The 27,904-nt window shown below is 42.1% G+C and overlaps 1 protein-coding gene across 1 annotated transcript in view; it reads right to left on the bottom strand.

Moving 5' to 3' along the window:
- AP5Z1 (adaptor related protein complex 5 subunit zeta 1) overlaps positions 1 to 27,904 on the bottom strand; it is a 121,628-nt gene that overhangs the window by 81,469 nt on the left and 12,255 nt on the right. Inside the window, exons 2-9 of the mRNA XM_069209975.1 lie at positions 20,370 to 20,507; positions 5,451 to 5,637; positions 5,152 to 5,296; positions 2,299 to 2,411; positions 1,955 to 2,123; positions 1,510 to 1,650; positions 1,265 to 1,302; positions 997 to 1,159 (exon numbers count right to left, since the gene is read on the bottom strand). Coding sequence (XP_069066076.1) covers positions 997 to 1,159; positions 1,265 to 1,302; positions 1,510 to 1,650; positions 1,955 to 2,123; positions 2,299 to 2,411; positions 5,152 to 5,296; positions 5,451 to 5,637; positions 20,370 to 20,507 — 1,094 coding nt within the window. The remainder of the gene's footprint in view (positions 1 to 996; positions 1,160 to 1,264; positions 1,303 to 1,509; positions 1,651 to 1,954; positions 2,124 to 2,298; positions 2,412 to 5,151; positions 5,297 to 5,450; positions 5,638 to 20,369; positions 20,508 to 27,904) is intronic.

The raw sequence follows: 27,904 nt of genomic DNA, 5'->3' as shown, positions 1-27,904 counted from the left end.
CACTTAACAGCTTTGAATGATTCTTTTGGTACCATTGTCCGTCTGTACCTTGTAATCAGGGTCTTAAGTCATAAAACTGAAAAAAAACATGCAATAAGACATTGAACAAACCCTGCTAGAGAAAACAGCACATAAGCTCTGGATACCTTGAATAACTCCTACAGACTAAAGGAGAAGTTTAAAGAAGAAACAAAATTAAGTTTACTAGTACAAATATTCCTTCAGTATTCTAGCCCAATCATAGTGCAATGCTAGCCCAAAGAGCAACCAAAGAACCCTTCTCTTCACAAGAACCCCAGGTACACTGCACCCCTGCCCAGTGAGGCCCACCCTGACAGTGTCTTACTAAGGATCTATGGGTAACCCTCAATTGAATCTCTTGTTGTTTTACTTTTCAACAAATGTAGTTCTTCAAAATGTATCCCAATTGCTTGTGTGTAGAGTATGCAATCCCTTACTAGATGCAGGGTCATCCAGAATGCAATCCACAGCACAGGTCTTACGAATGTATAACCCAGCACAATTCTTTTTTAATTCCATATAATGTGGGGTTTATATTTGTTCTCATCTTTCCTTAAAACATTTCCTTTAGTGGACTGAAGCTTCTTCTGCCCTCCCCAGATTCTTCCACAGTCATGGTTTCCCAAAATCCAAGGTGCAGCAGGAAACAGTGTCATATAATGGATCCACCCTTTCTACTCTTACACGAAGAGTGCCACCTATGGCACATTCCTACAAATACAGCTAGACATGAAGATTAATCCTGCCTATTGATAAAACTTCAAAAGCTATTTTATAACCATCTGCCCATTTTACCCCCTGCTTAAAACACAATCATATTATTCTCAACGGTTGCAAAACGTTGAGTAGAGCTCTAGTCTGCTGCAGATCAATGCATAGTTTGCTACAAAGAAAAAGGCATGCATCATGGCAATTTTTAGCCAGGCAGTTTCAAGTGTTTTGTAGAATATTCAAAAGGCACACCGTAAAACTTACTATGAGTCAGGAAAAACTGGGCAAGCAGCAGCAGCACCCGGGTTTGAGTAGGATCCATGCAGATTCTCCCGTGCACAATCTTCAAAAATGGGAATGCTCGATAGACATAGGAGGAATCCTGTCTGCATACAATATCCATGATGGTAATCGCTTCAATGAGACACTGCATAGACAACACAATATTCCAATCAATTCATTACAGTAAACCAGGCAGCAGCACGACTCTCCAACCATACCACAAATGGAATCAATAGGAACAAACACTTACAGCTTTCTGCAGATCAGCGTCCACCCGCTTGAGCGCCTCTATTAAAGAAACATTTTAAATTACATATATTACAACCTTAGGTTAAGATTTATTTATTTAAAATCTTCCTTAGACTCTATTTTGTTCACCAGATAAATCTTAATCGAAATAGTGGAAACGCTGAAGAACAGTCTCTCCACAACCCTTCCCTACACTTTTTCCCTGTTAGCACCACACTACATAGAAAAAGAATTCTTTCTACTCACTTCTGTTACTCTGCTCAATGAGTCGCTGGCAGTATTCATAGGCCTTCTCACGCAGTCGTTCTTTTGGGGGCAACAGGCGACTTGAGGTGGATGTGGCCGACACCATGGACATGACAGAGCCTTCCAAGTCAGATTTATCATCTGAAGTAAGTTAACAGTGGAGATAAATGATGGAAATGGTTTGATTATGGTTCAAACAAAAAGCAAAGTCAATGTTCTGTTTATGCTATTAACATGAATAACATCAGTGCAAACACTATAGAGAACAAGGCTTGCCATATACTCTTGTTGTGCTCTTTGGCCACTAGAGTACAATTTCACAACCGTTGAGTATCAGCTGCCAGAATTGATACACCTACAGAGTGATCTGGAGAACTGGTGGTAGGGGAAAATTAGAAAGTAGAGTTCCTTCTCCTTACTTCAGCATCGTGAAACTGTTCTATACCTGATTCAATACGACTCGCCCCACCGCTTCCATAGCACAGTAACCACTTCCGGAGCATGGAGAAGCTGTGCATGTTGAGCCACTGATCCTCTGTGTAATGATGACCAACTGAAAGCACTGTGAAGAAGTCTGCAGCAATGGCACCGTCCACTTCCATGATGGGGCTGGGCTGAGCAAGGAAACAAATCTTGTTATAACTACAAGCTACTTCATAATTCTCTGCCAGCATAAATACTGTACACCAAAGGCTAATTTAATAAGGAAAGAATCAAAAAGTGGCAACAGCTAAGTTTATGTTATAAATATAGTTTAAAGTAAGTTTTCAATATGTTTTTTTTACCAACCTGTTTATTTCTAGGACTTAAAAAAAATCCTCCAGATGACTGGGCCATGCCCTGATGAACACTTGCGTACCTCAGCCAATCAACCATCTTTTTGTTGATAAGATTAGCTTGGTCTAAAAGAGAACAATAATGACTGAGTTCGCAATCAGGGCTGTAATTGTGTCACAAGAATGTGTACTTAACAAGAAATGCATACATGGAATCACCATGAAATGTAACTTAGTGGGAGACCTAAATATTACAAGTATTACAGAGACTGGACTATTACAGGTTTGAAATTCATAATGGACTTTAAATCTCATCCTTCTCAGGTCGATAAAATAAGCACACTGTGTTTGCAGTAATTATAAAATCTATTAGTTTTCAAAAGCATAGAGAAAACGTATTTTCAGTGAGTTACCAACATATATCGTTAACCAAATCCCATGTTATTAGCTTAGCCCTACACTTTTCAACATCCACATTACCCCTCTCATTAACATCATTGAGGCTAACAGGTTCAGAATCATCTCTTTTACTGCCAACACTCAGCTCATCCTCTCCCTCAAAGAAGATACCTCAAACACCAAAAAACCTTCACCAGCTGCATATCTGAGCTTGCAAACTGGATCAAAACCAGCTGCTTAAAACACAACACCAAACAAATGGATGTGCTCATATTTGGAAAAGACGTCTCTCTCGACCCTCAGCCTGGTAGTCCCCAGAGCTAGGGACCACAGCAAGCCTGTTCAATGTAGCCAGGAACCTGCGGATAATAATTCACTATCAAATCTCAATGTTAAATCAATTCAGCACAGTTGTAGCCACCTGTTTCTATATGCTCAAGCTCCTAGAGAAATTCTTCAGATGACTTCCTTTGGATACCAGAAGATCAGTCGTTCAAGCCCACATCACCAGCTGTCTGGAATATAGCAACACCCTGTAACTCGGCAGCATCTCTCAAGAGAGTTGAAGTCATACAGAATGCAGCAGCTAGACTCACTCTCAAGCTACCTCTCAGCACACACATGTACAAACACCTCAAGGGCTTTCGCTGGCTCCCCAGCCCAGCCACAACCCGGGCCTTCACTTTTTCCAGCCAGGGCACCAAAGCCCGAGACTACCCTCTCCTTCAGCATCAGAGCTCCATCTTAGAATTCTGCAAGAAACTGAAAACTCGACACATGAACTGGTCCTACTTTAGAACTGTTATTCTGAACAAAGAAGAACATATTTGTGTTTCAAAATATCATTTTAGCATAGTCTAATCAAAGGCTAATTATCTTTTCTTGGGATGTGGATGCACAAGCCAGTTAGAACGACGGTGCGATGGACTTGGAGCAAAATTACTTCATATTTGTGGTAGGCAGCCCTTCAGAAAATATCAGGGCAGTCTCATTTTAAGGATAACATTTTTTAAGTTCTGAACAAATCAGTGAGTAAATTGATTATAACACCTTTAGATGTAGTTGCTCCAATTAGGGAAGTTAGACTTACACAGAGTAGACCTTTTGCATCTTCATTCTCAGACACCTAACATCAAGTGAAAAAAAACTTATAAGCAACTAGAAAGATTGTAGCACAATGATTATGCTCCATGAAATAAAAGTGAAATCTGAAGGAGCTTCCCCAAACATTAAAAACTGATCTGCGCCTGTGAGATATTGGGTGGTTGGGTGGCTGGGGTATGAGCCCTGATCAAGCAGCAACCACAATTCCTGTCAGGGTAAGGCACACGCACACCCCGAATTAACCTGTGCTCAACCTCTGGTAGCTTGGCACAGAGCAGGCAGGCTTAACTTAGGAAGCAATGTGTAAAGTATTTGTGCAGTAATTATAAGAAATAACCCCCTGGGGAATTATCATGCTATCCACCACTCAATTCTCTTCTCATACATTCATTCACTCAAATGATCAATCTTAATAAAGGAATATCAAAATTTCATATTTATTATAGAATCCCATACACAATAAAAAACATTAAGAACAGACAATCATAGAAAAGCCAACAGGCCCCAGAGGGAACCTCTGTACAATCTTAACGAAATTGGGAGACAAAACACAAGACAACATCCCTGGTCTATTGTCTTTTTGCTGTCCCAAATCAGGTATACAGTGGCCAATTGATTCATGCAACCAATATCTCATCCATTCTTGGCCAGTTGCAACCAATATCTCATCTGTTTTTGGCCGGTTCCAATGAGTCCAGCAATTTCAACTTGCGACAACGTGTTTTGATGGTTTTTCACAGTCCTTTTTACCACCTTCCTCAGGACAATTTAATATTCTCCCAATTCATTTTCATTCTATATCTATATAAGAATAAAATAACCAAATAAAAATACACAAATTCCAATCAAACACTCCATTACTTAAGAAGCCCTAAACTCCGTCACCCATATCATCCCAATTCCACCCGGGCTTTGATTAAACCACAACAAAGTTACCCCTTTAGAATATCACCCTTATTCCTTGATGAAAACATCACATAAGAACACCCAGTGCGAGTAATCAATCCAGCCAGCCAGCCAGCTCACGCAGGGTGTTCTTATGTGATGTTTTAATAAAGGAATAAGGGTGATATTCAAAAGGGGCAATCCTACATCTCTTTCAGACCCACTGGGAATTATAAGTCTGAAAGAAAACGTTTCATACATAAGACATAGGGATTTCTAGATAGTGATTTGGATAAAATCGCTATTTGGAAAGCACTACTCCTAATCTTAGTACATCTGACCCATAATAAAAAATTAAAAAATAACACTTTCAGGGACATCTGTGTGAAATGTAATATGTTAAATACTTAATTTTATCGAGGAAGAAGATTCAACCCAGGCTTTACCTCCACAGTCAATTAATTATAATACATGTTACCTTCATTCACGCTTGATGGATTCACAGTGGTGGCCTTTGACAGAACTGGAAGCAAGTATCGTAGACTCTGACCCTCAGGCTGCCGGGCTTCCACTAACTTCACCACACGGTTTCCAACAACAAGTGCTGCATTATTTTTGACTCCCTTAAAAATAATGTAAAAAGGGAAATAATAATCAGTCGATTAGTGTCAAACACAAATTCACAAAGACTTTGTGCTCAGATTCCATGCCAAGCAAACATTGTGTTGCTAATGCAGCAAAAATAGCAGGTCTTTCTAACAATTCCTCACTGATTACCTTAGCAAGCAAAACTGATGCCACTAAGCTAAGGAGCTTGGTGTCAATGACTGGATCGCAGGACATGCTCACAAGGTCACAGGGCGACATCTCCCTTAGGGTGGCTGCACACAGCACCTGGATCTGCTCAGGGGACTTCGGCAAACACAGCGTTGCCTGCAAATACTCCACAAATTCTCTTTCCAAACTGCAGGGGAGAAATTAAAAAGCAAGACATTATGTGTAGAGGTAGACCAACATTTGAATTTTTCAAAGACACAAACATGAGAGAGAAACTTTAATTTTGATGTGTCATCTACAGTGAATTAGGTCAAAATACTTTCTTTCAAAAACTATAAGTTAACTATGCTTCTGTGAAAGCAGTAGTTCTAGCAGTGACATTTGCAGATGGTCATCCTGACTTTGTCAAGTAGTCTGGACATTCTGCACCTCCAATTCCACAAAAGGATTTTGACAACTTAGAGCAGGCTAACCAATTTCCTGGAAATAGAAGAAACCAAAACTGAAAACCATTAAAGCAGCTTGTTAATATGCTGTCTTACTTGTGCTATACTTCACTAGGACTCGAAGAGAAGGAGAGGAACATGGGGAAGTGTTGGAAATTTGCCCGTTCTGCAGGGTCACCCCAGATGTTTGCCTCCTGTAGCAGGACTTTGCACACTTTAATCCTGATAATCAGTGGTTAAGAGCTTGTGCACTCTCTCTCTCTCTCAACATGTTGGGACTGGCATACCATAATTGGCATACTTAATTTACTTCTATGTCCCTAGTACACGGTAACAAATGGACCCAGAGCCTATAATGCGAGTCGTAGGCCTACAGCACTCATTGTGCCACCCACTACAGTAGTATTGTACCTCTCCCCAGGCTGATCTCAGCATCAGGGACTCCATCCCCCATGGCTTGGCCTAATAATTTTTTTTTTGTGGGGGTGGGCAGGTGGGCTGAGGGGCCCCATCCCCAGGACAATCTTGGCCCTGCGGACCCCATCCCCCGGGCCCTGCAATGTGACCTTGGTGCCCCCCAGGGTACCCAGTGACATTGTTGGGGACAATGAGGGGGGGCTGAAGGCCCCCACGGTCCCAGTTGGCTCCCCACCTCCTGTGGAAGCCAGCCTTGCTGTCACAGAGAGGGAGCTACTAATGCAGCTCCCTCTCTGTGAGAGCAATGTTTCCTCTGTCTCCCTGCCTGCATCTCCAAGGGTCTGAGTGGGTGTGTGAGTGTTAGAAAGATTGAAAGAGTGAGAGGGAGAATCATAAAGAGTTTTTAGGCTTTGAAGGATGATATACAGGGAGTGCAGAATTATTAGGCAAATTAGTATTTTGACCACATCATCCTCTTTATGCATGTTGTCTTACTCCAAGCTGTATAGGCTCGAAAGCCTACTACCAATTAAGCATATTAGGTGATGTGCATCTCTGTAATGAGAAGGGGTGTGGTCTAATGACATCAACACCCTATATCAGGTGTGCATAATTATTAGGCAACTTCCTTTCCTTTGGCAAAATGGGTCAAAAGAAGGACTTGACAGGCTCAGAAAAGTCAAAAATAGTGAGATATCTTGCAGAGGGATGCAGCACTCTTAAAATTGCAAAGCTTCTGAAGCGTGATCATCGAACAATCAAGCGTTTCATTCAAAATAGTCAACAGGGTCGCAAGAAGCGTGTGGAAAAACCAAGGCGCAAAATAACTGCCCATGAACTGAGAAAAGTCAAGCGTGCAGCTGCCACGATGCCACTTGCCACCAGTTTGGCCATATTTCAGAGCTGCAACATCACTGGAGTGCCCAAAAGCACAAGGTGTGCAATACTCAGAGACATGGCCAAGGTAAGAAAGGCTGAAAGACGACCACCACTGAACAAGACACACAAGCTGAAACGTCAAGACTGGGCCAAGAAATATCTCAAGACTGATTTTCTAAGGTTTTATGGACTGATGAAATGAGAGTGAGTCTTGATGGGCCAGATGGATGGGCCTGTGGCTGGATTGGTAAAGAGCAGAGAGCTCCAGTCCGACTCAGACGCCAGCAAGGTGGAGGTGGAGTACTGGTTTGGGCTGGTATCATCAAAGATGAGCTTGTGGGGCCTTTTCGGGTTGAGGATGGAGTCAAGCTCAACTCCCAGTCCTACTGCCAGTTCCTGGAAGACACCTTCTTCAAGCAGTGGTACAGGAAGAAGTCTGCATCCTTCAAGAAAAACATGATTTTCATGCAGGACAATGCTCCATCACACGCGTCCAAGTACTCCACAGCGTGGCTGGCAAGAAAGGGTATAAAAGAAGGAAATCTAATGACATGGCCTCCTTGTTCACCTGATCTGAACCCCATTGAGAACCTGTGGTCCATCATCAAATGTGAGATTTACAAGGAGGGAAAACAGTACACCTCTCTGAACAGTGTCTGGGAGGCTGTGGTTGCTGCTGCACGCAATGTTGATGGTGAACAGATCAAAACACTGACAGAATCCATGGATGGCAGGCTTTTGAGTGTCCTTGCAAAGAAAGGTGGCTATATTGGTCACTGATTTGTTTTTGTTTTGTTTTTGAATGTCAGACATGTATATTTGTGAATGTTGAGATGTTATATTGGTTTCACTGGTAATAATAAATAATTGAAATGGGTATATATTTGTTTTTTGTTAAGTTGCCTAATAATTATGCACAGTAATAGTCACCTGCACACACAGATATCCCCCTAACATAGCTAAAACTAAAAACAAACTAAAAACTACTTCCAAAAATATTCAGCTTTGATATTAATGAGTTTTTTGGGTTCATTGAGAACATGGTTGTTGTTCAATAATAAAATGAATCCTCAAAAATACAACTTGCCTAATAATTCTGCACTCCCTGTACGTAGAATGATATTTCTGGACAAATTAAAAAGAAAAAATTGATTTCTTAATAATAATTTTTTAAAAAGGGCGACATCACCTTTCAGTATAAGCCTTGAACTTTTGAAGTTTAAAATAAATTAAAGGAGTGAAATGAGCACGGACACGCCTGGACTAGAACCCTCAACTTTCAGTGCGAGGGTCTGAAACATTAGCCATTAGGCCAACTTTCCCCCCCCATTTTTTGCCCTTTTTAGGCTATCTGGAACCATGTCGGTGGGGGGGTGGAGTCTCAAGGCCCTTCCCTGTGGTCCCAGCCAGATCCCCAGTGGTCCTAGCCGGCTCCTGCCTCCATCGGGAGTCGGCATTGCTCCAGCAAGCAAGGAGCTGCTTTTATTAGCAGCTCCCTGCTTGCTGGAGCAACGTTTGAATCTGTCTTCCCTGCCTGCATATTTGCATGCAAGGAAGACAGATGAAAACTCTGCTTTCTGACAGCGGGACCCGTTTGACAAATCCCACTGTCAGAAAGCGGACAGCTCTCACCAAGGAAAAGCAAACAAGGTCTGCTTTCTGAGAGCAGGAGCTGTCAAATATCTCCTGCTGCTAGAAAGCAGTGTTTTGATCGGTTTCCCTGCACAAAAATATGCGAGCAGGTAAACAGATGAAAACATTGGTCTCCCAAGCAGGGATCTGCTACTTAAAGCAGCTCCCTGCAGGATGAGGGTAGCTAGCTAGGACCGACAGGGCCCTGAGGCTCCCCCAGCAGTCCTGGAACTCACTCTCTCTCCTTCATCCCATAGTGGGATGGGAAACAGAGAGAGAGATAGTCACTGCAATGGTCTCTTCATGCAATGACTACAGTAAGAAGTCACATCTGACATAATGGTTAGGGTCACAGACCCTCAAACTAAAAGGTGTGTCTGTGGTCATTTCCCTACTTTAATTTATTTTAAACTTTAAAAGTTTAAGGTTCATACTGAAAGGTGATCTCACTCTTGTTAATTGACGAATAAATTTTTCTTTTCAATTCGTCCAGAAATCTCTCATTCTGGGTCTATCATTCACCAAAGCCTAAAAAAACCCTCTCTCTCCCTTCTCTCTCAATTTCTCTTTTTAAATCTTTCTCCCACTCACAGACCATCACGCACCCACTCACAGCCTCACACCCCCACTCATAGACCCACTCAAGGACACTCATGCACCCACTCACAGGCCCACTCAGGCTCTCACACACCCACTGAAACCCTCACGCACCCACTCACAGACCCACACAGGAACTGAAGCACCCACTCTCACACTCAAACAGACACTCTCACAGCCACTCTCACCCCCAGATACACCCTCTCACACCAAGAGAGACAGGCCATGGCCAACTCCCACCATACATGGCCAAAGGGCTGTGTGCAGCATGGGGTTGGGTGGTTAGGGGGTTTGGCAGCAGGGACTGGCGAAAGGCCAGGCCCTGCAGCCAACCGCCGCCTCACACAGTCAAAGGCCATGCGCGGCGGTGGCTGTATTAATGTATAGTAATGAAAATTACTTTGTTAGAAAAAAAATTCACTGGAAAAAAAAACAAAGGTTACAGTGGCGTTATAATTAGGAAATAGGATGAAAAAACAGAAATTCACTTAAAAAAAAAAAAAAAAACACCGGTTACTTGGAAGTTATAATTAGACTCACATTTAAGCATACTAAACCACAAAAATTCACCTGTAATAGTTAGAGCTATCTCACATAACTGTAAATTGTGCCTAAGGTAACTTGCCCTTGCCATGCTAATTACCCCACAAATTATGGCACTCATGACTTCTTTGATAACATCATTGATAATATCAAAGCAATATTTGCAGTAACTGTGCATGCGGGGCACGAGTTCTAGTTACCTTAGGGCACGAGCTACAGTTACTTGAGTTAGCAAACTATAACAAGTCAATTTCTAAGGTTTGGTTCCCTTAAAATGTGAGCCTAACTAGAGCATCCACGTAATAACCTTCGGTATTTTAACATATATATATATAGCATTTTTTGACTTGCCTAGATCTTTGGCATCGTTTGACAAATCTTCACAAAAGTTTCACAAAAAAAGTGTGCCGGTGATTCTTGTAGCGCATGAAAAGTTTCGGGGTGACCTGTCATGCTGGGGCCAAGAAAAAGGGTGGGGTAAAAAAAAAAAGTGTATTTCTATATTAATTTCCATAGGAGTTTTGAAACGACTGCAGCCTGAACCACTGGATGGAAACACCAAATTTGGCGGAGAGCTAGCTTTTGGTCCGTAGATGACGCCTTTTCTTATTTGGTGCAAATCCATTCAGTACTTTTTGAGCTTAAAAGGAAAAACAAATTTGTATATTTGGTCGGAGTCTAAGCAGAGATCTCATGGTGAGATCTGATTGCCTGTCAGCACTTCAGCCAGAAAGTGATGGCAGTCATCTTGGGACCAATATACATGATAGAACCCCAGTGAAACGCACTGTACTGAATGGCAGGTTTTGAGGTTGACAAAAAGTAGAAAGTATAAAAGGGTGGTAAATGTTAATTACAATATAACTCAATTCCTGATGGTACCATACTAATTTTAGGAATTGTGGTATGTTCTGAGGTGATTTCACCCTGCTAGGATCTCATGAATCATGTTTGAGAGAAGATTGTTTTCTTATGATTTTCCCATAGAGGTGATGAAGGTGCTCCAGAATCTAAAATTACGGCATATCTTCTGTAAATTCACACTATTTTTTTCAGCCAAATGAGAATGAAGTCAGACATTCCCACTAAAACATTTACTTCCAACAAGAGCAGGAGGTTAGTTAATTATCTTGTGTTCTACTGCAGCCTTCCAGAGTGTTCAAAGGAACAACAAGAACGTTAACAGTCTTACTTATGACAATAGTGTGGCACACCTGAAGCCATCTTGATTGAATCAAACTATAAACATAAAACATTTAATTCTGAAAGGAACAAAATGAGGGGGTTCATTTTGTCATAGCAATGATGGTTCGTGCTGTAAGGGAAACAGCCTCTACAATAAAGGATGAACCACGCACGCCAGTACCATGCTGGCTTAGCCACGCATGCAAAATTACCATACATGCCATTAAAACGAATTTTGTTGCAAGAATGAATTGTAAAGGTATATTCATTGTAAGGGTTTTACAGGTAATTAATTATATAAGTCATTTTTAGGGTGGATATGGGTTTTTGCGTGGTAAGTGTTTTTTTTAGGGTAGGTGTGGATTTTTGGGTGGCAAGAGAATTTAGTGTTTAGGCTGGGTATGGGTTTTTAGGAGTCAATGGTAATTTTAGGGGTTAAGGCAGGTATGGGTTTTTGGGTGGCAAGGGTCATTTTAGGGTTTAGGAAGCTATCACCATGCACTGCTAATTACCCCAGATATTACAGCACTCATGACATCTTTTAAAAACCACTGATAAATGTACTGCAACATTTGCAGTAAAATTATTACTGGGATAAGTGTGCATTGCGGGGTGACTTATAGTTACCTTAGGGCACGGCTTCTAGTTACTTGAAATAATTAACAGTAATAGCAGAATTTCTATGGTTTTGTACCTTTAAAATGCGAGCCTGACTATAATGGCTCTGGAACCTTTGTTTTTTTAAGTGAATTTCTATGTTTTTTAAAATTCTATTTCCTAATTATAACTCCCCTCTAACCTTTGTTTTTTTCCAGTGAATAATATGTGTATGTATATATATATATATATATATATATACACACACACATACACACACTAATACTATTATATATTTGCGCCCTTGCACCCAATTTTCTCTTTCACCTAAAACCTTGTACATGTGCAATTGCATGGCATGGTTTTGGCAACATGTGTAAAGAGTATTAAATACACATAATGCACAAGTGTTTTTATCTGAGCTTCTTTTCAGTGATGAGGGCCACTGCATCACCCAAAATGATAGTTTTCAACTACAGGTGATTACAGAAGTATAAGCACTATTGAAAACATGCAAAACCAGCTATTGCATTTGGATACCAAAAAGGTAACACAAGTCTATTTGAGCGAGAAACCACATAACTAGTTACTCTAATCTACTTTTCAGTGTATTCCCATGACAGCAATAGCTCTGCCGTAAGGACCTCTTGGACCTGAGTTGGTTACCCTTGTTTATAACTTCATTTTATGTTATTCAGTGTAGCTAAGCTGCTTTTAACAATGATATTTACACACATATTTTGCATGATAGTCTTCTTGAAATCTGGGATACAAGTTTCTTGTTTAGTGAGCCTTTGCTGGCTGGCCATTTCTGTTCAATGCTAGGAACACTGTATATGATATCCTAGTTCTTATTTTGCCCATTCAGGAGACAGCTTCTAACCTCTAGACATGGCACTGCGTCAGAATTGTGTTGCCAACAACGAATGGCTTTATTATATAAACTGTGCAATGACCCCGAAAGGGCAGAGGGCTTTCTGGTCGCGACCATCCTGGGACAAACGCTGTGTTTGACATGAAGCTCTACTGGCACTAATCTACCATCTTCCTGAGAGGACTGCCATTTACACCACAGGCTGACTCCTGACACTGTTTTCAGGTATTAGGCTGGGTCTAACCCTTTGGACCCAGCCAGGCACACGGGTACACCCGCTATGTTTTCAGCATAGTCTTAGGGTTAGGTAGGAACAGCTAGAACGTCTAGAACCACATTCACCACGGTTAGAGAATTTATCTTCTTTATCATGTTTATAATGCTGATTACTTGGCTTCGTTTCATCTGCCTAATTATCGCAGCTCACTCTTTATATGCCAGGTTGTGATTGTTTCAATAAATGTATTGAAAACGTATCTTGCATCTCCTTTGCATCTCGCCTGGGTATGCATGAGTAATACCACGAAAAGGTAAGATTTGTTTCCACATCTCCCTGAAGAGTCAGAGTGTCATGTTTAGCTTGTGTAATCACCTTCCTCCCCGGTTGGTTTAGGGGTTCAGGTGAGGCACTGTGAGCTAGCTAGGAATTGGGCCAACAGCTCCTAATGCTGGAGATGGAGTTAGTCCCCCACTTTCTGAAGTTCTGTGGTCCTAACTCACAGTCCTATTATCATAGTAGGAAATGCATAACATGGAACTCATTTGGGGTCAACTTGGGTCGCAACTGGACTCCTAACTTCCACCTTAATAACCCTTCACAGGCACTGCGACCCCTAAGAGGTTATTAAAGCAAAGTAAGGAATAAAAGAAAAAAAGTGTTTTTGTTGCACCTTCTTAAACCGCAGCAAAGGGGGACGTTTGGCTACTAGAAATAAACACAGCACAGCAGAAAAACTCACACTGCAATGAAGCAAAATGGTGCCACCATCTATGAAAGGGGGGGTGATTTTCAGGAGCTCTTGTGAAGGTGGTGTGATCAAACCAAAAGTAACATTTGCAACATAATTAATTGTTTCTAGTTGAGAGGTCCTGACAAAAAAGGAGTCTAAATGTCTCTCATTCTCAAACGCATTGTCAGGTGACAGGTTAATAAGGCAGAGGCAAGGAAAAAGGAAGAGTTAATAAAGGACCAGGAGAAGCAGAGAGACTAGAAGAGAAGAAGACACACCAGACAAACAGGTAAGAAATAACAGAGACAGGCAAAACAGAGGCTAGAGAGGCAGAGAGAAAAAGACAGGTGACAGATATGCCAGGTGGAAAAATAAGAAAGACACAGCTAAGAGAGAAAGAAATAGAGGGACAGACAGGTTTGACAGAGGTGACAAAGAAACTCTCTAGAAAGGGAAAGCAAAGAGGGTAAATAGGTGAAAAAGTGACATCAGAGAGAAAGGGATGATAGATGAGACAGACTAGACAAAGCTCAAAAAGAGCTGGAGAGTAAGGACAGGAGTAAGAGTAGAGAGAGAATGGCATGAGAGACCTCAGAGGAAGAGAAAGCAATAGGGATAGGTCAATGAGTGAGAGAGGATATTGAGGCAAACAAGATTAACAGAAGAGCTGAAATTTGAAGAAATTAACAAGGACTACGGGGTTGTCAGGGTTCGCGGTTGCCCTTTGCAATCCCTGGTAAAGCTTTTGCAATTCCTTGGCCTCTAAAGTGGCAAAATCAGTGCCAAGAATACAGGGTCAAATGCACTAAAGGGGAGTCAGGACTCCACTTCATTTTCTACTCATTTTATTACATTAAATAAGAATTAATCCATTATTCACTATTAGTGTCATAAAGAAATGGAGCAGCAAGAGCTTGAACAAAACATTCACTGACGGCTGAAGTAAGTTAAATGGTTTTAAATATATGTTGTGTCCATGTGTGAGGCTGAGACTGTGTTTGTGAGATAAAACATTTGAATGTGTGGGCATGTTTGTTTGTAAGAGTGAATGCAAGTGAAAGAGACTGAGTGACTGCCACTGCATGAGAATGAGTGAAACTGAGTGTCATTCAGTGAGTTTGAAAAGAGTGAGTGTGAATAAATGAGTGAGAGGATTACTGAAAGAGAGGGTGATTGAGAAAGAATAGAAGCGAGTGAGAAGACGGTGTAAGGAGGTGTTAATGGGAATGTATGCGAGTGAGAATGAATGAGTGAGTGACAGTAAGCGTAGCCGAAATTAAATGCTTCAGATTGAATAAGTGAGAAAGAATGAATGGAAGTAAAACTGACCGCAAGTGAGAGAGTGCACAGAAGTGAGAAGTGAAAGTGAATGTGAGGGAGAGTGCATGCAAACGAATGAGAATAAGTGAGACTGAGTAAGAAAGAATGAGTGAGTGCAAGTGAGTGTGAATGGGAGTGAGTGAATGAATGTAAAGGAGTATGCAAGAGAATATGGTGCTATGCTTGTAGTTGGCCCTGACATACTGAAGGTAATTCTTAGTTTATAAAGTCAGGCATGGCAGAAGGCTTGCGCTAGCATACTAGAAAAAATGTGTAGCATGTCAAAATACTGGCACTGACACACTTTAGTAAAACTTGACATAAGGGGACATCCATAGAAAAATACTGATGCTGCATACTGGATGAAATTCTTGGAATCAGGGATAACTGTGGCAAAAGGCCTGCAGTAGTTTCTCACTTATGTGAGGACAACCACGCATTCCAGGGGGAGGGCAACCAGGGCAAAATTATAACCCTAACAGACAAAAACTGATTTTTGCCATAAGGGCCACCCACAGTATATGGACAGCGAAATTGGTAAAAGTGTAGCACTGGCATATTGTAATACGTTTTAGTCTAAGGAGCCTAAGGCACCCATGGCATATGTGGGGAGGGCCAATATGCTGGCCCTGGTATAATGAAGGTATTTTTTTTTTTTTTACATATGGTAGCACCCTTAGCACATTCTGGGGAAAAAAATTGAGTCAACTCAGGGACTGGTTTCATTGACATTTGTTAGAAATGGGGGGTTTCTCGTAGTCAGAGTATGAACTCTGTACAAGCAGAACTACCACTCTAGTCATAGTAAGTCAGATACACACTTTAAATGAACCTGTGCTCACCCTAGGGTAGCCTGGCACAGAGAAGGCAGGCTTAGCTTAAGAGCCATGTGTAAATATTTATGGAAAGCACGCACACACACAGTAACACAATGAATACACTACAAAAGACTCCACACTGGTTTTGGAAAAATAGAGAATATTTATCTGAACAGACTATGACCACAACGATAAAAACCCAATAAATACTTTGCGAGTTAGGACTGTTAAGCATGTAAGAAAACACAGTGCCTAAGCAGCATGTAAAATGATTAACCGATTGGTAGGTATAGGAGTCGAGGGACTAAGCAACTCAAAATCTATTCACTAAATAATAAGGATCATTTCCACATCTTGCGGGTGTTAAAAATAGGGTCCCAAAAGATATCTGATAGAAGGTCCCTTGGGCCGGGACATGAAGGAAACTCAGCTGCCCGCAAGCGTGCAAGACGGCTAAAGAGGAAGCCGCAGGTCTGATTCACATTACCTTTGTTCCCTCAAGTGCAGCTCGGGATAAGCTGGACTGTCGGGCGTAGGCAGGACAAGCTCAGAGATCCAAATGGTACAACACAGAGGCAGCATTCTTCCTGGAGGCCAGGCCCTTCCCTCAGGATTGCGGCGCAAGGTTAACGTTGCCAGTGGAACTCCGCATTGCCACAGCAACATGGTGAGGCCACGTTAGAAGGGCTTCCCTCGGAACTGTGGTGTCCGCTCAAGGTCAGAGGTGCAATTGTCACAAGCAGGTCCATCGCGGCCAGCTCAGTCAGGGCACCACAAAGGTAGGGGCGAACAGAGAGACAAATACAGCTGTATTTGCCTCTACGATCTTGCTAGGAGGGCTGACATGGCAAGCCCAATCTGTGCCAATGAAGTGTTTCAGGTCCCTGAGACTTTCTCGAAGAGGGAGCAAGCTAACAAGCCCTTGAAGAACACTTTAGGCAAAGGCACAATTCAGCTATCCTTCAGCACAGGCAGAGAGCAGTAGGCTGTCGGGCAACAGAAGATCAAGGCTAGCCCTCCAGGTTATCACTCCAAAGATGAGCCCTTTAAGCAGCACAGCAGTCCTTCTGGCAATGTGCAAATGTAGATCTAGCAGTAACACTTTGAAAAGTGGCTGATTTTAGTGAGTCAGTTACCCAGTACTTAAACCAAAATGTGCCTTTGATGTGGACGTGACTTCAAAGAAGGGTTTTTGACGTGCACAGAGATCTTTTCTTCATAGTCCTGGCTCCAGAAAACCAATAGGGGGTAATCCGTTCCCTATTCATGTGTGTCAGCTCCCCTCCACCTGTCCTGCTCAGGAAGGCCCATCAAAATGCAGATGAACGCAGACGAGTGCTCAGGCACACCTAACCTTCCTGTGATTGTGGCTGTCTAGAGGGAATGCACAAAATGTAGCTGTTACCTACCCTAGATGTGCATTGAAGACAGGCTGTAAGGCACACAGAGCAGTAACAGCAGAGAAATGCCCACTTTCTAAAAGTTGCATTTCTGAAATAGTAATGTTATATCCGACTTTACCATTAAAGACGATGCACCATTACCATTCCGATGATATGGAACATGATGTAATGACTGCTTCCTTCTAAGAAATTACAGCTTAAAAGTATATTAAGGAATTTCCACTGCTGGCCTACAATAGAAGTAGACCTCACAGTAGTGACAAGTGACTTTGGGAGTTTTTCACTATCAGGATACGTAAAACTTAAAAGTACATGTCCTGCCTTTTACTCAATTGGCGCCCTGGCCTGTGGGCAACCTAGGGCCTACCGTAGGAGTGACTTATATTTAATAAAAGGGAAGTTTAAGACTTGGCAAGAGGTTTAAAATGCCAAGTGGAAGGGGCAGTAAAACTGCACACACAGGCTCTGCAATGGCAGGCCTGAGACATGTTTAAAGGGCTACTTAAGTGGGTGGCACAACCATTGCTGCAGGCCCACTAGCAGCACTTCATTTACAGGCCCTGGGTATTGGTATACCATTTTACAGTGGACGTATAAGTAAATTAAATATGCAAATTGTGGCTACGCCAATGTTACCACGTTTAGGGGAGAAGCAAAGCACTTTAGCACTGGTCAGCAGTGGTAAAGTGCTTTTAGTTCTAAGGCCAACAAAATGGTACAGCAAAAACAGGAGGTGAAAGGCAAAAAGTCTGGGGGAAGACCATCCTAAGGCTGTCAGGCCTAACAGTCTTGCACACTATGAAAGCACTTGAATATTTGATATGTGTCCTTTCAGAGCATATGCTTTTTTAGCAAATCTATGTCATAATTCTGCTTTTAAAAACGAATACCCTATTATTTTTCAAAATTTCCCCGAAAGCCCCTTATAAGAGGACAGGCCCAGCCGCTTTCAAAGATTACCAGCCATCCATTAAGAACCGAAAGTAGACAGAGAACTGTTTACTTACTGTAGCTCTCACTGTGACCAGGATATTACAATTACATTTTGTAAAATAAATAATTTTAGCAGTGAAATACATGCTGTTCTATTTAAATAAATAAAAAATAACTGAAAATCAAACCATTTTTGAACAAGCTGTTGCTTTGTTTCATTATTGTTAATTCATGAAAATGTTGGCGAATAAAAACTTCACCTCTGTGCTTTGCATGCGTGACGTGTTGTGTAAATAATCATGAACCAAAATACACTGACAATAAGGAACAGTTAGTTCATATTCATTATTTTGTGTATATAAATTATTACATGTAAAATTAAAATACTATTGCCTTTTTTTTAAATATTCTTTTTCCTCTTTCCCTGTGTTTTATTAATGCATATCATGTTGTGTTATACAGTAGCAGAATTAATAAATTATGGCTCTTTGTGGTATAAATAATTTAGGCTCCCTGTACTGTTCAATGTCCTGTGCACTATATTCTCTTCAGACAAACACATAATTTTTCAAATACAAACAGAAAAGAGTAAGATTCCCTTGACATATCATACCAGCATCCTAAGGTTCGTATGGCATTACTTCCTATGAAGATCCAGAGACAAGGGTCATGATGATGTTACTTCCTTTGATGTTATTAATGTCAAAGTGTGTGCAATATCACCTCTGCTACCCCTGGTATATCAATGAATCGGCGCCCAGGCCGCATTACAGCTCTGTCTAGCAAAAGCTGCTCGAACTTAACAGCTGACCTGCCACCAAAAAATTAGAACAAGAAATCAAAAGATCAGAAAATAGGAATGTGGTGGACTGGTACATCCGAATCCACAGATTTTCTGCTCTCTCCAAATGTAAATTTTCTACCCTCAAAGACCACCATGGAGCGCGACGTGTGGGAAAACAAATGGATGGGCCTCAGTCGTCCCCATAACTTCTGAACTCTTGGTCAATACCACTCTTTGCCAGTTGTGTTTTGTATAGTTTGGTGTTTTGGCTGAGATGAGGTGTGAGAGGGCAAAGGGAGCAAAGAAGTATGCGTCATACACCACCTGCAATACACTTGGTCTTCAAATAACAAATTTCCAAGACACAAACAGAAATGCAATGCCTACTCTTTTGCTAAAAAGGCATATGATTTCCCAATAAAGTGAACAAAGCAGGAATAGAATAAGGAATAGAGTAGAAAGTGGTTAATGATATTTTACTTCTGGTCTTCAGTCTAGACATGGAAATTAAAAGCTCTAGTCAATGTCTTATTTGTAAAGTACCGTAGGTATATACGCCCATTTTTAGTATAATTATGCATCTCGCACACAACAAAAACGGAATTTGTTCTTGGCCTTTCATTGGTGTTATGTGCACCCAGCTGAACGGTATACAGTGTATCGCCCTTAGAAGAATTAAAGTTTGAATTAATCATGGGCATTACAAATAGGGATTTTCATTAGGTATATATTTGACTGAGCTATCTTACAAGGATTGGAACTTGTGACCTAGAGTTCGATACTGTACCTAAGCAGCAAAAGCACAAAACCTCTGAAGCCCATGGATGGGGATCAAATGTGATAACTGCTTATCAGACCTGCAGTAATTACATTAATCAACTGAGTTGGTTAAGGTACTCAGGGGAGACTTGCTAAGTAAACACATATCTGGAGCAGATGCCTTAACCTGATCTACTTGACCATAGCTGGAGCATGTGTCTTAGCCTGGCAGTAAACTGGCCTGCCTTACAAGCTGATACACTTTGTTAGCAAATACATTAGTTAAAATAGCTCTCAAGCTAACGTTTTGTGGAAATCTGTGGACAACTAAGTCACAGGTTCAACTCTGGGGCTAAATGGGATTTTCATCAGCATAACGTTGATAAAAGCAGTACCGATACATTAGGGAATAATAAAACTAATATTTTAGTGTGCTACAAGACTGCAAGACATTGATAAGAAGCACTGTGTAAAATCAAACACTCATTTTACTGCCATACCAAGCTACTCAGACCACTGATAAACTAAGCATTAAGCTAAATCTCTAGTGCCAAAAACCTATAAACAATTATTCATTCGATTACCAGATCTGCACAAAAGGAGCTCAGGTTGAGAACAGGCTATGATGAGATAATAACGGTAATAACCCGCTAAGTGAATACATTCAATGTTGCCACCTGAATCAGAGGAGTATTTTGAGAGACAGGCTGACCTAAAGCAGAAGCACTGAGGCTTTGACAATACTGGCCACAAGACTCGGGGACTGAATCACTTAAGCTTACCTCCTCCCATATTTAGTTGCTGATATAATGAGGTAGAGTCTCCGAAGGCAGTCGACAGTCTCACTCCCCAGATCCTGGTTCTGAAGAAACCCAGTAATGCGTAGACCGAACTTCTGCAGCTCTCCATCCGGGATCTCCCTTCAAAGACAAGCAGATTGACATAGAGTAATGTGTCAAGTGGTAGAGGGCATCGAAAGGAACCGAAAAGACAACCAACACCACTTCTGCTCTGGTTGCATTCAAGATGTGTGTGTGAGTCTCTCTCTCTTATTTATATATATATATATATATATATATATATATATATATATATATATATATATATATATATATACATATATATATACATACACACACACACACACACACACAAAATACGTCACACTGCTGATTTGAGAAATTCATTGTAGCTGTTGAAACACAATTACATGCAAGGAAATGGACAACAAAGTGACACTATATTAAACTGTACTAGATATTTTACACACATAATGTGGCAATAATGCTGCTGAACAAGGAAGGGAAAAAAATACAGCAAGAATGCCCCTCATTTTTGTTTTCAAGTCAGACACAAATAGCCATGTACAGGAGGTTCTGCGCAGTCCTTGAAGGGCATTCAAACAGAATCCACACAACTGAACATGTGGCAGTATCAACCACATCAATACAAGGATCAGACTCCGTGGCTTTTTGAGTAAAAGGCAGGACATAGGTGGACTGGGTACAGAGGAAGGGAGATCATACAGTTGCTCCTCCAGAGTTATCAAATATCATCACCAAAATACTTTACTCAGTATTTTTCAACCATAAAAGTACACAGACGTCATAAATAATGCACCAAATAAAAATACAAATGCATAGAAGAACTAAAAACACCACATCACATTAACAGTAGCACAACAAGCCTACATCATCAGATGGGACTTAAAGTCAGCAAATACACATCTCATCATACTAAAATTATACCTTAAAAGGTTTTTACATGCAATATCTCATTAAAAGAACCATTAAAAAAAACAAAAGGCTAAAACTAGTGCTCAGGCAATATTAGCAACCTAAAAGACAAGGACCACGATCTAATGGATCGACTCCACAAAAGATACTTAGAAACTGTGCAGACAATCATCTGCATGGACTCAGTACACAGAAGTTGTAAGGCATCCTGGTGCTGTCTGCGACCAAGTTGTTTGCATAAAGTGATAATCCATGCCTTCCAGGGCCAAGCACATGGGGAACAGAAAACAAAATAAGTGAAGCAAAGATTCCCCCACTTGCTTACAAGTCAGACATACGGTGCTCATAGAATTGCAGGGATTCCCTTGGCTTGCAAGGACAATAATGGTAGCGTGCCATAAAGAAATTTAAGATATAGCATCCTTGCAGCTAAGGATGTAATGTAGTCTAAAAATGGCTCAAAGACCACCTCAGACTTAAAATCTAAAAAGTTACCAACCAAGAATCCTTGTATGGTGCTCCTAGATTCAACATCATGAAACTGCACCCAATATGCATGTTTAAGGGTGGCCCTCAAGATATACTTTGTAGTGGTGGAGGTGGGGGAGGGAGACCACAGTTCACCTAAACCTTTTTGGGATAAAAGATTTTTGACCTTGCATATCTACTTGATTTTACCAGTTATCATGCGAAACCACATCCTGAAAACATTTTTATAGTTCACAAGGTCCGCCAAATACTTCAACCTTCACCAAAATAATAACAGCTTTAGTTGAGTCTTGTGGGTCATGGCTTTCACGCCCAGGTCATGCCAGAGAGGTATTATTCGGGTACTTTTTGGAGGTTAGTTAGTGCTCTTAAAAATGTATTATCTGCCACCCCAATGGAGTCAGATCAACATTGCCCTCAGTCTCATAAAGGGCACTACCTTCAGCCTTGGCTCTACTGACCTGTAGAACAGGAGATATGTACATAGATAGTGATGACCTATAAAATCTTAGAAGAGCAGCAGAATGCCAAGAAAGGTTCAAGCTGCTCCTCTCAACCCGAGGTGAGCAGGACATAGAGTTGCTTAACTTAATACCAAAATAAGTAAATTGGGAGACCTTGTCCAATGGACTGCCCCCCAAAAGTATTAAGCCCCCGAAGGTCTTGTGGGGTCTGATTACCATAAACTTTGTTTTGGCGTGATTGATCACCAGACCTCGCTCAGAGCAAAAGGCTGCAATCTTGGCCACTTAAAGTTGGAGCCCACTAGGAGTCTTTGAAAAATATGATCAGCAAACAGTAGGAGAGGCATCTTGCAACCAGCCAGTTGTGGAGCATCATTTTCAATACCCTCCAAGAAGGAGGCTACACCGTTAAGATACAAAGAAAAAAGGGTCAGTGCAAGAACATACCCTTGGCAAACTCCTTTTAATATAGGGTTTTACTTGTTGTGCTCTCCACGCTGACCCCACCTAACTAGAGCGTATGTATCGTCATGAAGGTGAACCAAAACGTCCAGAAGATGAAGGGGAACCACACTCTTTTTGAGGACCTCCCACAGCTTTCATGTGGGACAAAATCAAACACGGATTTCAGGTCTACAAAGACCAGGAAAAGATGTGCTTTTGATAGAACAGACTTCCAGTAAATTATGAAAAACCTAAAAATTGTACTGACCCCTTTTCGAAACACCGTGTGAGGGGTTGAATGTAGTGTTTGTGATGACACTGATAAAATACAGTTAATGTCATAATTGTTTTATCCTAATGGGATGCCGTACTCGGTGTCACCTCAAGTACGTAGACAGTAACAGCTGCACATTCTGAAATGTTTACAGAATGGCACTCAAGAAGATACAGGGAAAGTCCCCCCCGACACTTTCCTACAAGTGTGTTGGAGATTAAATAAATCGTGAGAAGTCACATCCTTGTGTGTGGAGTCATCTTTACAGAGAGGGCCTTGTGGTCCTCAATCCACCCTTTCAATTTCCCATAGATTTGCCTTGCAAAGACCTTATGGGCAACATCAATAAGGTGGATCAGTCTGTAATTTAGGGGCAAGTCCCTCACGCCCTTTTGAAAACTCAGGATAATATCTGCAGCCTTCCTGCTGGATGGAATACTAGTCCCCCTAGAATAAGGTTAGTTAACATATTCAAATACATTGCCCAGCCTTCTATGTCTGCAAGAAAAAGATCACCTGCTGATAAAGATCAGAGAAATAAGCATACCATGCTCCCAGGGAAACAAAATCTGCCAGCAGCATAGTAGGGCGTTGGTACAACTGGCCACCAGCTTCCAGAATTTCCTGGTAACTTTCTCCTTGGCAGCTTCATATATGTTTTCCCATTTAAGGGACTCCCAATCCCCACGGACTCCTAGTTGGGCCTGTTTGTACTACTTCCTTTTTTATGGATCAGGGGAATTACCACACAAAGAGAGCTTGTCGGAACTCCTTTTTCTTACAGGCTTTATTATTAATCCATGCACACCCCAACAGAGGAGGAGTATGAGTTGAGCGACCTCAGTGCGTAAAACATTCCAAGATTTTTAAAAAGGGTCTCATTACTATATCATAATATTCAGATCCTAGAACTGGTTCATCTGAGCATAGTTCAGGTTTTCTAATTCTGAGACAGTAAGCCTTAATCCCTGGTCCATCTGAGTTCTAATGCCCAGATTTGAAACCACCTTATTTCATTTAATTCTTCTCTTGTGATTTGAAGGGACCAAATTAGTACTAAAGGAAACCGGAAAATCCATCCTGGAATCAAACAAATCTTTTAGAGAGCAGTGAAGTGCATTGTGGTCACTGTCACACCTACCAATAATGTTCAAATAATCTAAATTGGCACAAAGTTGCAAGGATATTAGCACATTATTGATTCTAGTAGTGTGACCAGGGCGATTAAAAGTATGGGTTGCATGGATATTCAACACTGTACAGCCGCTGCATGCCCTCAAGCCACAGGATAAGGTAAATGTCAAGAGCTGGAAAGCACTGCTCGTCCTGGGCTTCACTGGGTTAACATTCAACAGTGCGGTTCCCCGTTCCTCAACTTCCTCGCTTACGCAAGAATCAGTACACAAATCAAACAGCTCAAAAGTTGGGTTAAAATACACAGCAATAATAATGTTATCTTGCAAATCATGAGCAGCCCTATGTGAGTCAAGATCAACAATAATTTGTGTTGGTCCTCAAGCTCCTGAAACCCAATTGTAAACTTTATATAAGGAATATAACTGATATACCTAAAATATCATACAAAATTAAAGGCAGTAAAGAGATTTTAAGACTAAGTGCCACTTTGACCCAAATAAGGAGGCCACCTGAAGGGCAGCCCCTTCCAGCAGGCCGAGCGGGACATGGAAGGCTATGTAACCAGATCTATGCAGTGGTTCCAAGGACCAAATATCCTGCAGAAGACAGATATTGAATTGGTTGATAAAAGTGCCCCAGGACATACCCCCAAACTTAGCCTTGATCCCCGCTATATTACAGGATAGAAGATGAAAATTAGTCTGAGGTTCAGTTATCAAATATCTACTAAAAGGGTTCTGCTATATTAGAAGAACATATCACCCTTGATGGGAACTTAAGCAATAATGTCTGGACGAGAGAGATGGGGAGACAGACAAACACTGAAATAAGTAATCTCAGATAATTAAGAAAACAATTAAGAAAGCAAAAAGTGCCCCTCTCCTAAGAAGCTAGTAAAGAAGGCATCTAAATGATTCCTTACAGGACTTCAAGAGCCATGAGCAAGGTCCCTGCAATGGATATTCGTGCTGTTAAAGTAATATTTACTGCACCTCTGTTTTCTCACTCTAACAAGTGTGTGATTGGATTTGATTTCAATAACTTTGCTCGTAAACAGGATTCTTAAAATCTGTATTAGTGACTCCAGCTACTTCAAAGACCACTTTGATCCAAAGATGTCCCAATATGAAGACAGTGAGAAATTACCACAGGGGTTGGACCACATTACAGAGTTCTTCGCCCACATGCAAGACTTTCCCAAACTGAAGAAAAATTAGAGTTGATGGATATTTCCTACTCAGAAAATCTGCTAAACATACCCCTTTTGGTATCATAACCAGGACAAATGAGATTATGCAGCAACAGAGACCAAATCATGTAGCTGGCTAATTAAATATGTCAGGAATGGAGAAGAGGGTTATGCTTTCTTCCTTCTATATTTTTTTTTTATAGCAGCCATGTTTTAGTGAAAATAAGAAACTACCATTCTCATCAGAATTGGGAATGAGAAACTTCAACATCCAATCAGGTAACAGCAGTCCTAAAAAAGCCTTCCGTCATTTCAAAGCTCATTCTTTCTACGCTGCTCACAGACAGAGATAAGTTAATTTTCATTCTTGCTCCCAGTTTCACAATTGGTTCTGCTTACTGTTTATAATGACTCACTTGTGATTCAGTGACGCCCCAGGCGTGTCCCTTTCGCGGCAGTCTGTTGTATTTGGAGGACTTGCAGAGTGGTCCTCCTCCCAGCAGGTGCTGCTGCAACCAGAGTGGTTCATCTCTGAGCTCCGTGGCAGGCATATTTCACAATCTTAAGTGAAATTCACAGTGCACACATTGCTGTAACTGCCAGAGTCTTGCCCTGGCCTGGAGACATATGTCCTGAACAATCGGGGTCTGTATTGTGTTGCAGATTGCTGGCCGACGCCCCGAGGAGTCTTTATCTGCTGTTGTGTGACGCCTTCATTTTGGTCTGTATTATTAGCCCTCTGAAACTTGGTGGGGACATGCCCCAGGCCTACCCCAATGAACTGAAGCGGTGTGTGTCCCTGGGGCTTAGAACCAATAGTCTGTGCTGCTTCACCCATCCAAAAATCAATACTGGACTTCCAGTATTTTAACTGGCCCTACTGAGCCTATTATATTTATAACATTTTACCATACATCATGCAGATATCCCAGGGACCTCAAGGGGATGGGGACCCCGCTCTCTTTCCTCCCATGAGATGACAAATTTTACGAGGCAGTAGATGCCTCCATTTGCAGGGCTTTGAAGGGGGTATGGCCCCCAAGGAAAGGCGCCTTGTGAGGCAAATAGCGTAGGAGTGCACTCAACTCCACAGGTCAGATATGATGCCCTTGAGGCCACCTGATCCCTCCCCTTCTCCACAAGCTGCCCATGATGCAGAGAAATTGTCCTGCAAAAGATCACGGGAGTCAGGGATGGACCATGATGCTTTTACTCACCTGAAGCAGGCCTTCTTGGCCCAGATACCCATGATTCCGCCCCACATGCTCTCAGACCCTCTAGCAGCCCCGTCATAACCCAGTTCACCAGGCAACCCTGATGGGGACAATTCCCAAGGGGATTCGGATGACGACGCCGGGCTCTCCTGGTCCTGGCGCCACTCTCCTGTCCTAGTCCTGGATACGAGTAAGCCATCCTCCACAGATGTGGATATGTTGGACCTGGACCATTTTATTTACACCCAGGTCATCCGACTGGGCCCCTGCAGACAAGGTGACCAAGTATGTGGTGGACGCTTAAGTAAACCTTTAGAAAAAGAGTCCTGCAGTTGTCTTGAGGCGGAGTGCCCCATCTGTCCTTGGAGGGAAAGGTTGCCCCGTACGCCGGAGATTGCCCCTAGGATGGTCACCTTTATGGTGACATTTATGAAAGACCCTACGAAGGGAATTGATAGATCCCGGATGTCCTGCCAGGGAAAGTTGGAGGATGCTATTGGTCCCTTCACCCAGATTTTAGATATGGTGGAGGAGGACAAGGTCTCAGGGTCCAGGATCTCCCAAAAGGTCCTCTCTGGCTGCTCACAGTGGGGGGGGGTTATCTTTTTAGGCAACATGACCTGCGCGCTCTCCAAGAAGCACTGCTGTTCATTGCTCAATAAGGTGGACCCAAAGCTGAGGGGCTTGGCAGAGGAGGCGGGGGCAGTGGCCCAAGGGGGCCTCTTTGGTGACCCCTTCATTCAAGAATCAGGAAAATTCATGGCGACCTTCACTTTGTGGGATAAGGCCCAGCCATCCATGAAACTAATTTTCACCCCTTCTGGATTTCTACAGGGGAGGCTGTGGTAGAGGGCGGGGGGGGGTGCTCGGCCGGCTGCCCCAGCTCCCAATACCCTGCCAGGGAACAAGGCTTCTAACGCGGCAACTGACAAAACTACTTTCATTTTGCAACCTTCTACCTCACCCGGCGTCAGGGGTTCCATGGCAAATGTGGATTCAAAGGACAAGCTTCTCACGTCTACTCCAATGGTGTGCATTCGCCCTTCTTCCCAACTAAAAGTCGGACGCCACCTGGCTAATTTTTTCTTTTACCAGGATTGGTTGTCCATGACCTCGGAAGCTTAGGTCCTGCAGATAGTCCAGGGGCTCCAAGTCAAATTTTACAGCTTTCCCCAGCAGGAATCCAGCCCATTACCTATGCAGTTTTCCCTACGAAGATGCCATGCTTATAGACACAGGGGTCAACGTCCTCTTGGAAGGCAGGTATTGACCCCAAGGTGTTTGGAGGCATTTAGCAAGGGGTGTGATGGCTTCAAAGGTGTTCTGCCTGGGAGTCCATTTGGAGGACACCATGAATGCGGCAGATTGGG

Source organism: Pleurodeles waltl, chromosome 10 (assembly GCF_031143425.1).
Source record: "Pleurodeles waltl isolate 20211129_DDA chromosome 10, aPleWal1.hap1.20221129, whole genome shotgun sequence".
Lineage (NCBI taxonomy): Eukaryota > Metazoa > Chordata > Amphibia > Caudata > Salamandridae > Pleurodeles > Pleurodeles waltl.
The sequence above is the reverse complement of the archived record's forward strand: the minus strand, read 5'-3'. Positions and strand labels throughout refer to the sequence as shown.